This window comes from Mandrillus leucophaeus, unplaced genomic scaffold (assembly GCF_000951045.1).
Source record: "Mandrillus leucophaeus isolate KB7577 unplaced genomic scaffold, Mleu.le_1.0 Scaffold5, whole genome shotgun sequence".
Taxonomy (NCBI): Eukaryota; Metazoa; Chordata; class Mammalia; order Primates; family Cercopithecidae; genus Mandrillus; species Mandrillus leucophaeus.
Window position 1 is genome coordinate 11,737,114 of NW_012105364.1, and position 11,388 is coordinate 11,748,501.

Sequence of the window (11,388 nt, forward strand, 5' to 3'; positions counted from 1 at the left end):
ATCTAAGATGATAATGACCACAGTGGGGATCTTTTCACAACTTTTTATCTCACTTTGAAGAAAGTTCTTACTGGGCACGCTGGCTCACACCTATAATCTCCGTGCTTTGAGAGCCCCGGGTACGAGGATCTCTTGAGCCCAGGAGTTGGAAACTAGTCTAGGCAACACAGTGAGACCCCGTCTCTACAAAAAAATCAAATTGTTAGCCAGGTGTGGTGGTGCATGCCTGTAGTCCTAGGGACTCCAGAGGCTGAGGCAGAAGGATCAGTGGAGCCTAGGAGTTTGAGGCTGCAATGAGGTATGATTGCGCCACTGCACTCCAGCCTGGGTAACAGAGCCAGACTCTGTCTCAAAAAAAATAAAAAATAAAAAAAATTCTTGCTTGCAGTCCTTTAGAAAGAGATCTGATCAGATTTTCTTGAACAAGAGGAAACAAAGAAAGGCAAATGCTTAGGACTCAGACCCTTTTTGGGGGAGAATGTAATATTTTTTAATATCCAGTAATGTTACATACACACCTGACAGATGTATCAACTCACAGAAAAATATTAGTTTGGCTTTTTTAAAAAAGGGAAAAAACTTCAATACACATGTATCGAGATTACAAAAATCTGACAGATGTATCAAGTCACAGAAAAATATTAGTTTGGCTTAAAAAAAAGGGAAAAAACTTCAATCCACATTTATTGAGATTACAAAAATAACAGCACATTTCATGAACTCATTACAAGTCGGAGTTACCAACACATCCAGAGATAGGAAGAGCATCTTTAAATTAATTGCTTCCTGCCAATACAAATCTCACAACATAAAAAATAAATTTATTTTCATATTTACAGAAGAAACATGCTGATTGTTTCTTAAGATTCTCTTCGGAATTAATGGGCGAGATTATTTTTAAAGTCAGGGATCATTCTGAATTGCAGAAGTTATTTTAGAAACATCTCACGATGCATTTTGTGTAATACCACTGAACAGTTCTGCATCCTCTTCTAGAGATCGTGTTTTTATCGCAGGGCTTCTGGAACTTCCACCTACAAAAATAGCGGATTTTCTCTCAATGAAACAACACACATGATAAGGGGAAAATATCCGTAGGATATGTCTCTAGCAGTATCCTCTGAGAGGAACTCAAGCATAGGTTGATTATTGCTGCATGGTAATAATTGTTGTTACCATGTTATACATTTTATGTTATAAATTAGGTATCAAATCAATCACAACTCTGTGGTAAAATTTTTGACAAGTGGTGAATCCTTTTGGAATTTAGATTATATTCCCTGGTTTTCTTCTTAAGGGAATTGGGACATGTATGTCCGGGAGTGTCTTAAAATGGTCCTGGCCCTTATATGACTGAGAGGCTGGGAAAGTGGCCCAGACGTTCCTCTCAAATGGAAATGTGCTCACTTTTGTGCCCACTCCTAACGTTTCAGACTTGGCGTGTTTGCTCTCGCATACTAAAATATTGAAAGTACTGATAAGTATTGTGAGAGGTGACTTTGGTACCACCGTGCAACGGAGGACAACTCATTTACTGTATCTGTGCCCCTGTGTCTGTTCTCTGGTTACTTACCCGCTTTAGCTGTTTTATGCTGCTTCCCCGAATTGCTTCCATGAGATTCTCATGAGCTGATCTCTGCGGGGTAGAAGGTCGGGAACTGTCTTCCATTTTCTTCTCTTGCACTGACCTCAGAGAATTTTTTATTTCCTTTAGGACATTGTTTGGCTGTTTCTTGACCTTTTTCCCTTTTTTCTTTTTCTGTCCATTTTGTAATGCCCGTTGGGCACTCTCCTGTTGTTTGATGACTTCTGCAATGTTTCTGGTAATGAGCTTTTTCTCTGGGAGTGGAGGAGGGGGAGGAGGAGGAGGTGGTGGCAGCCTTTGGGAAGAAGGAGGGGGAGGGGGAGGAGGAGGAGGGGGAGGAGGAGGAGGTGTGGCCACAGGAGACAGAGGACGGCTCCTCACAGTCCGGACTTTTTTGGAGAGTTTTGGGGATGACCAGGGTGAGTGCCTGGGAGACGCATAAGGTGAAGAGCTAGGTGTTCCTCTTTGCCAGACTTTGGTCCTAAGATTGGGTCCTCCATCATATCCCTCCTGCTGTTTTTGCTCCTGCAAACGTTTTTGCCTCTGTTTATCCATATTTCTTGTCAAAATGCTCGTCATGCTCATTCTTGGTCCTGGGAGCTCAAAATGGTATCCCAGCCTCAGCAGCGTCGTGTTCTCCTTCAGCAGCTTGACAATCTCCATTTCCACCTGGCTGCCCATGATGTGCCTCTGGTTGTGGAAACGCAGCTCCGTGAGCACCGTGTTGTTCTGCAGAGCTCTCATGATGGCCAGGATCCCCTTTCCCGTTATGAAGTTGGAATCAACGTTTATATTGGTGATGTGCTCATTGACTTTGAGCATCTCCGCAATGGCCATGGCCGCACTGTCGTCGGCATGCGTGTTGGCCAGACTGAACGTCTTCACCACAGTGTTGTCCTTGAGGGCTTCAGCAAAGCGGGTAAGGGTCTGTGTTGTGATGTTCTCAATGTTGTTCAGATTGACTTCTGTGGTGTCAGGGTCATTGCTTTTAATCTTGTCCAAAGCGTCCTCAATCACTGTAGGATTTCCACAAGGGTGAATGGCAGCTGGGGACTCTGTGTTTCTTCCATTGCTGTCGTTGGTCAAATTTATGTTCTCTATTTGACTTTTAAATATCTTTGGCTTAGAGTTATCAGAATTGACACTATCATAATTTACAGTTCCATTAATCCCTTTTGCAGTTTCAATTGTTCTTTCCTCTTCATCGCTGTCTTCTTCCTCCTCTTCCTCCTGGGACTCCTCCTCCTCCTCTGTATACACTTCCTCAGAAACCTCACTGTTACTTTCAGTAAAGATAAGCTCTTCCTCACTTTCCTCTTTGTCTTCTGCAACCTAAAGAGTATGATATCATCGTTAAGCTTCTTAAAAATGATATCATTTTTAAGTACATTTTTTAACTTGCAAAAGTAGCACATGGCAAGTGACATAAGTTTATAAGGAAAAAAGTTAACAGTCCTCTGCTTCTGATCTGTCTACTTCTCATGACCAAGGCTGACATTTTATTGCAATAAAGAGCAATAGCTTTTTCTACAAACATTTCTCTTGTTTTCTGCAGAATATCCAGAATTCAACTTATTGAATAAAATTATATAATCATTTTGCTAATCTGAACAAATAAATCAGAACTTCAGCTTTGGAAAACCTTGATAAATTTGTCCACCTCCTGAGGACCGACTCTTACTGGTTAACTCTCCATTTACTTACAATGTAGCAAATTCAACCCTCCCGTCTGGAATCACTCTGTCTTATTTCTCCATCTCAAGCAATCAAATGACAACAAAAATATACAATATGTTAATGAGTTCCCCTTTTTAATGCTCAAAAATTCCCAAATCTGCCATCCATAGCAAATGTGAGAGAAGCCAACCACTCTCTGTCAGGCCTTGCCTCAGTGTAGACAGAAGCAGAGCTGTCATTTGCTCCTCCAGCATTTATCTGCCTCTGCGGTAGAGCCGGCACAGAGATTCAGAGACTCTGAATCACCTGAGAGCTGCCTCTGTAGCTGTCCCTTATCTGGGCAAGGGAAGTCTAAAGGCAGGGCTGCTGCTCAGGACAGCAGGAGGTCAAAATCCAGTTCGATGCACCTTGAAACCTCCATCTAGTCCAGGGTTAAATGAGACAGACTGCAGAAGACCAGGTGGGTCTAGTGGCACCCACTAGATTCTAACCAGTAAAGTGGATGGAACAACAGAGAACAGTAGAAAATCTTGAAGCAAGCCATTGCCCCAGCCTGATGGTCTTAAATTATTTAGCATGTATCAATTATGAAAGGCTTTCAGGCAAACACGATTTCATTCTATCTTTGTCTTTCCTGTTTACAAGACTTGCTGTACAAAGAAGCCCAAGTGACCCCTTGTTTCTCTTTTTCTTGCTATCTTTTCTGATTTTTACAAAAATAAAGGTCTAGAAATTGCTGACAGAGTCTGATTTTTTTCTCCTGCTGTCTCTTTAGTCCTTTCTCTTTATCTTTTCTGCAGCCCTGGGACCCTGCCCTGTCCTCCAAGCCCTGATTCTTCTCTCTCTATTGGCAACTTTTTTCTGACCCCAAGGGTGCCCGCTGTCTGAGGCATGTGGATCTAGCTTTGGAAAACACCGCACTTATCTCCAGGCTTGTTTGCCCAGTTGCTGTCACAAAATAGCCTCCAGTTATCCACTCTTTGGAGTGGCAGGCACCAAGCGATGGCCTGGGGAAGGGGTCAGCCACTCCTGGGATGACTTGTCCAGTCTTAATTTACTCCCTTTTACTCCCTTCTTCAGGAGCAGGGAGGGAGAGAGACGGATACTCTGTGTGTCTGCGTGTGTGTGTGTGTGTGTGTGTGTGTGTGTGTGTGTGTGAGAGAGAGAGAGAGAGAGAGAGAGAGAGAGAAAGGTTTCGTGGCAGCTGGCTGCAAGTCACAATGCAGCAACATAAGAAAAAGAGTGTGGCTCTAGCCAAGTCTGCGGGCATATGCGAGGGGAGAGAGGAAGCCTTCCCTGTCCAGCAGTGAAACAAATTGATTAACCCGAGAAGGAAAGAATTGTGGGCTAACTTCTCCTCATCCCCATTCCACTCCAAATTCCTTATAATTCTAGTCCCTGTAAAGCTGTGTGTGTTCATGTGTTTGTATGTATTTTTAGCTGTTTTAGTATTTGGAGGAAAGGGGCCTGTCTCAAAATCCAAGGTATACAGCCTTGTATAACACCATTACATTTTATTCCCTTTGGTTTTTTAAAGACCCTCTGGCTCTATCTGCAAGATCTGTTTTCCCCTCGTAATGTACCTGGACAGGTAATACCTGAAACTGTGAGTTGTCGTATAGCATCTAAATGATAGCTCTCCCAGAAAGCCTTCTTTGACATCCCCTCCAATTATCCCTCCAATGCATTCCCGTAGCACTGTACTCGCCCCCAATAAAGTACCTGTCAGTCTTTATTTTGGTCACTTGTTTTCCCCAGCAGACGGTTAGCTGTTGAGAGCAGCGGACCATGTCTGCTTTGCTCACCTAGCACAGTGCTTAGCATGTAGTAGGAGCTCAATAATTATTTGTTTACCGAATGGCTCTAAGTTGACATTGGTTAACCACAGCTGAGAGTTAGGACTAGACACAGGAGAAAGGTGACAAGCCCTCCCAGTTTGCCTGAGTGCGAAGGCTTCCCCAGGATTTTAGTCATGAAATCTAGACAGTCCCGGACAATCTGAGATGATTAGTCACCCTAGGTGGGGGACGTCTGCAGAAAGAAGAACAGAAGGGGAAAAGGTGTCTACAGAGGCGAGGTGAAAGGATGCAAAAAACAGACTTTGCTCACTTTATAAAATATTCTGTCCCTAGGGGCCTGTTTTATGACAGATTTCCTATATGCCACTGCTTTGGCATTAACCCTGATTATTTGAAGAATGGAGGTGGGAAGGAGGGTGTAGAATGAGGAGGTGGGAGATGAGATGTCAAGGGACTGGACAAGGAGAAGGGGAATGTTAGCAAACTTAGAAAACAAATCAGGTAATAAGAAGAGTGGCCATTTCTCCTGATTGCCTCCCTATTATGTATGTACATATCACATTCAAAGTATGTGTTAATTGACTGTTTATGTTATTGGTAAGGCTTCTGGTATACAGTAGGCTATTAGTAGTTAAGGTTTGGGGGAGTCAAAAGTTATACATGAATTTTGGATGCTGCAGGGGCAGGAGTTGGTGGGCCTGACCCCCATGTTGTTCAGGAGGTAACTGTAGTTGAGCGGTTCTTAAGTTTTACTGTGTGTCATAACCACCTGTGAGAGCACCAATTGTTGGGCCCCATCCCCAGAGTGTCTCATTCATCAGATTGAGGGGAGCTCTATAATTTGCAGTTCTAAGAAGATCCCGGGTAATGCTAATGCTGCTGACTGGGCACCCACAATTTTGAAATGTTCTTTAATTTTCAGGTCTATGTAATTAACAGTTCTGTTAACTTCTAATGAATTTCTTAACCTCGCCTTGTCTCAGTTCTCCAGTGCAGAAAGTTAAGAATGAAGTGAGATAATGGGAGAAACTCATTGGCACCTGTGCTGAGATTGAACCACTGTCAATAGGGGAGCTAGACCATTGGTATTCTAGGGTCCCCGGGAGCTCCAGTGTGGCGTAAGTTTGTGTAAACCCAGGTGGGCAGAAAGTCTGCAATTCAACAGGTGTTGCGTCTGCTTTTTGTAAGCCTTTACAGAGCCAGCCGCCTGATAATCAGTCAAGACCCTCCGCTCCTTCTCAGGGTCCCTACTTTACGGCTTTTCCCTTACGCATCTACCTTGTTCCCCCAGCCACCCCACAGTTGCATGGAGAGTTTTCCTGTTGTGGGAATTGGATTTGCACCCTCCATCAGCAAGCTCCTGCTCATCACGCTTTGCAACTACAGAGAGCTGGCCAGCAGGGAAAGTACTGGGAGAAAAGTTAACTAGCCTAGAAAGGAACTGAAGTCCATCAACACAGCAGCCTCTCTAATTGAGCTAATAAGCCATGAGCAGGGATCAGCAAAACCTTTGGCAGGATCAGGTGGGTTCATCCAGCTGACGACAAGTTTTGCCCTTTGCTTCCACCACTGTCACACATTGTGACATTAAAAAGTCTTTGTTGGATTATTGATACACTGGTTGTATAGCCTGGATATTCTGAGACAGTTTTATTCTTTTTTTTTTTTTTTAAATGAGACAAGGTTTCGGTTTGTGGCTCAGACTGAGTGCAGTGGCACAGCCGTAGCTCACTGCAGCCTCAACTTCCCATGCTGAAGCCATCCTCCCACCTCAGCCTCCTGAGCAGCTGGGACTACCACTTGCTAATGTTCCACCACACCCAGCTAATTTTTTTGTTTGTTTGCTTGTTTTAGAGATGAGATCTCACTATTTGCCAGAGCTGGTCTTGAATTCCTAGGCTCAAGTGATTCTCCTGCCTCAGCCTCCCAAAAAAGTGTTGGGATTACAGGTGTGAGCCACCATACCCGGCCAGTTTTATTAGAGAGTTTTAAATAATTGTGATAATAATGTCGTTATTATTTTGACACTCATTATCACATCAAAGAAAAAAAAATCCCTCTTAAAACAATGGTTGTGGAGGAATTGACCTGCCCAAGTACTGACTTGTATGTGTCCTTCCTTCTAACACACCCCTTCTAGCTGCTCAATACCATGGCCTTGGCAGACCCTGGCCGGATCCCAGTGGCCCTTCCTGCAATGATTGACATGGACAAAACTCACACATATCTTGCTGCAATTGTGGCCCACATAACCCTATCACCAAGATCATCTAACAGCCCTAGATTAGTGCTGTGGAAGTCTTGCCATTGGCTTTAGGCCATTTTGACTTTAGATGATTCTAACAGAATGCAAGGGTTTTAAACTGTTTCTCCTGCCCTCTGTTCTTCCATAATTCCGGAAGAATTTTTTTTTGTTATATGGACACTTCATTATCATTACTATTTTCCCAGAGAATAGTAGTCTTTTGGACTTCCTGCTGGTAATGACTCATTTGGCAAATTCAAAGTAACCATTTACTGGGCAGTACACAAGAGATTCATAGACCTGAGCTCTGATATAAGCACATTTACTAATCTCAGGATCACCATCGTAAAGAAGACAGAAATCTTAGAGATCATCTATACAGCTGTGCTGCCCCTGAGTCCTCAGATGGGTTTCAGGATGTGTTATCATTTTGAAATTCTATGCAAAAGTTGGTGTATTTTGCACAAACCCAGGGCTATTTTAAGACGGTTCATAACTTATCAAAATTTCAAAGGGGTTCTTGCTTCACAAAAGAAACACTGTCTCTAACTCCCTCGATATCCAGAGGGAAAGCGAACCCTGAAGTGACTGTTCAAGGTCTAACAACATGGGAACAGAGCAGGGACTCTCAACAAGGCCCCGTGACTCTCAGTGTCATGTACTTCCCACCACCCCACACTTCTTGGTGTTGGAACAGAACTATTTCACCATAGCTACTATCACAGTCAAAGCAACCAGTGTTCCCACTTTTGTCTTTATAGGAGAGAATAAATGTACTTAACTGAAAAAAAAAATGTATACATGTTATACGTACACATATATCTTAGGAACATTACCAACTTATAGCTCCAACAAGACTTATGTTTGGCAAAATATTGAATCCCATACACTGGTTGAGAATTATTTTCCGCTTGAGCTTTCTGTTTGTAATCAAAGAGCCCCAATTAAGAATTTTACATATTATGATCCATTGGGTGACCATAGCATTTACATGATTATTTCAGCCTGAGAAATGATTTAATAGCAAGTATAAATGGATTATAGAAAAATTCAAGTGATTAGAATTGAGAAGTTAGGGAAAACAAGTGTCTAGGTTTGGGATGGGGTGATGGGGAGGTGGGGTTAGCCAATGAAAAGTCCCGAGAGCCTACCTTTCCACATTCCCCCAGTCTCTCCTTCTCCAAGAGTTTTTGGGACTCCTTTTCCCAATAGGCCATCAGTGCCTCTCTGCTGAATGTCCCTGTGGGGGTTTTCTCAGTCAGGCTCTTCTGCCTTAGCCCCACGGGAAGGTTGCGGTCAGGTTCAATGTCTTCCAACTCTCTCTCTAGCTCCTTCAGCTCCTCAGCTGACAGGGAGGCGAGGAGTTCATCCTCGTCGATGGATTCATATTTACTGAGTCCTCTTCGGTAGCCAAAGGTAGACATGGTCCCTGCTTTGTCAGACCCAGAAGGAGCTTGAAGGAACAGGCATTCAAGGCAGCCAGAAGCAGGCAGGGAGGCAAGTGGCAGACTGGTCAACAACTGGTGCTAGGAGTGGCTGCGGGAGCCTTTTAAGAGTGGTGATACAGGGCTGTGACAATGCAGAGAGGGGTGAAAGCATGGGCTGTTTTAAGCATCAGACGTCAGCTAGACATTTGAACACAAAGAATGTCACATCGGTGGTGGATGGAGGTCTCAGAACCAGTGGGGATTATTAACATACTGGCCAGGGCCATATTTAGCTGAGCCTGATAGCTCATGAGGACAGGCAGAGAGTGTTTCAGATAAGGAGTAACATAGTTCTTCTCACTTTGTATTCAAACAACAGGGGAATAAAATTTATTTTGAAAATGACTTGCCACCACCACCATGGCCATGAAAAGATTTTTTCATTATAATCTTCGGGTTGAGAAATGTCTCCACAGTACTGCATGGGTAGTTATTCTGGTTCTTCTATAAACATACTGTGGGTGCTACTGATGGGGACAGAAGGTCATAATAATATATTTCATAATTTTATTGTACTTTGCGGTTTACAAAGCACTTTAATCAGTTTTTCTAATCATAAATCCTGTGAGATGAATAACATGATTCTCATTTATAGATGTTGGCAACTGAGGCATGGAGAGATTAAGTGTAACGTCAGAAGTCAGAGAGCTGAAAGTACAGAGAGGTGTCTCTCTCCACTGAACGAAATGCTTCCTCCTTCTCACCATGACTACTAGTGAAAAACTAGACTTGCAAATAAAACTCTAAAAAGACAAACCATAGTACTGGGTATGATTTGTTAAGGACTGACATTATGCCATTCCAGTGCTAAGCATTATCTCCTTTAATTCCACAATCCTGTAAGGGGTACATTAGTGCCCATACTTTACTAGTACACACTCAGAGAGGTTAAGTTACTAGCATGGGAGCACAGAGCTAAGAAGTAAGACAGCTAGAATCTGAGCCCAGATTTGTACCTGGCCTGAAAATGGAAGAGATGTGAATTTGAAATTATATATGCAACTTGATCAGTATGTATTATATATATATGCAACACATTTTCTTATGTACTCCATACATTTGCACAAATTAAAAAAAGAAAGTATATATGACCATTTTGTTATATGTATGTTCAAATAAACCCATAGTTTGTAGGACTTCATAAATGTAATACCATTTTACAGATATGTAAAATCTATTAAAGTATTAATGCAAACAAAAATACATTTATCAATACATGTATCGTACATGATATTCTGATTATACCCTCAGCAGCTGGTGAATATTTGGGTTGTTTCTAGCTTTGAGTTTCTAGCTTTTATCTATGAATACAGTTTCTATGAACATTTACATACAAGTGTTTGAGTGACCTCAGGTTTTCATTTATTTTGAGTAGCTATGTAGGAGCAGAATTACTGGGTTATATGATAAATTTACTTTTTAAGAAACTGTAAAAAACTGTTTTCCAAAATGACATTCCCATCAACGATGAATGAGAGTTCCAGTTTCTTGACATCCTCACCTATTATTGATTGTCTTTCTATTATAGTCATTTTACAGGGTGTCAAATGATAGTTTTAATTTTCATTTCCCTAGTAACTAATGATGTTCATCATTTCATGTGTTTATTGACCATCTTATATCTTCTTTGGTGAAATATTTATTCAAATCTTACCTCCCCCTTTTTAAAAAAAATTTTTGAGACAGGGTCTTGCTCAGTCACCCAGGCTGGAGTGCAGTGGAGTGATCATAGCTCACTGCAGCCTCAAGCTCTCGCTTATGGCCATTTTAAAATTGGGTTAATTATCTCCTTATTATTGAATTGTAAGAATCTTTATATATTCTGGAGACAGATATTTTATTAGGTGTATGTTTGTTTTATTCTGGAGCTTGTCTTTTGGTTCGTTTTGAAGAGCAAACTTTTTAAATTTTGGTGATGTCCAAGTGCAATTTATCAATTTTTTTTCTTGTATTGGTTGGTGTTACAGTTAAGAAATATTTTTCTGGCCATGCACGGTGCTCATGCCTGTAATTCCAGTGTTCTGGGAGGTTGAGGTGGGCAGATCACTTGAGCCCAGGAGTTCAAGACCAGCCTGGCCAACATGGCAAAACCCTGTCTCTACTAAACATAAAAACTTTAGCTGAGCATGGTGACAGATGCCTATAATCCCAGCTACTCCAGAGGCTGAGGTGGGAGAATCATTTGAACCCAGGAGGCAGAGGTTGCAGTGAGCCAAGATGGCACCACTGCCCTCCAGCCTGAGTGACAGAGCAAGACTCTGTCTCACAAAAAAAGAAAAAAGAAAAAAGAAAATTTTTTTCCAACCCAAGGTCACAGAGATTTACTCATATTTTCTTCTGAAAGTTGTATAGTTTTAGGTTTATTTAGGTTTCCTACCCATTTTGACTTGTGTGTATATATTCATGTTTTTTATTTTTTAAAGGTATATATTCATCTTTTTTATTTTTTATTTTTTAGGCAGGGTCTGTCTCTGTTGCCCAGGCTGGAGTGTAATGGCACCATTACACTCCATAGCTCACTGTAGCCGCTACCTTTTGGGCTCGGGTGATCCTCCCACCACCGCCTTCGAGTAGCTGGGACTACAGATGGCAAGC

General features: G+C 42.1%; 1 protein-coding gene across 1 annotated transcript; it reads right to left on the reverse strand.

The window, feature by feature from the left end:
- Positions 1–465: 465 nt before the first annotated feature.
- On the reverse strand, positions 466–8,887 carry LMOD2 (leiomodin 2 (cardiac)). The gene is made up of 3 exons (XM_011995946.1): positions 8,458–8,887; positions 1,574–2,917; positions 466–1,034 (listed from the first exon to the last, which is right to left on the reverse strand). The coding sequence occupies exons 1-3, from the start codon at positions 8,728–8,730 to the stop codon at positions 1,008–1,010; spliced, it is 1,644 nt and encodes a 547-aa protein (XP_011851336.1). The 5' UTR covers positions 8,731–8,887; the 3' UTR covers positions 466–1,007.
- Positions 8,888–11,388: the final 2,501 nt, after the last annotated feature.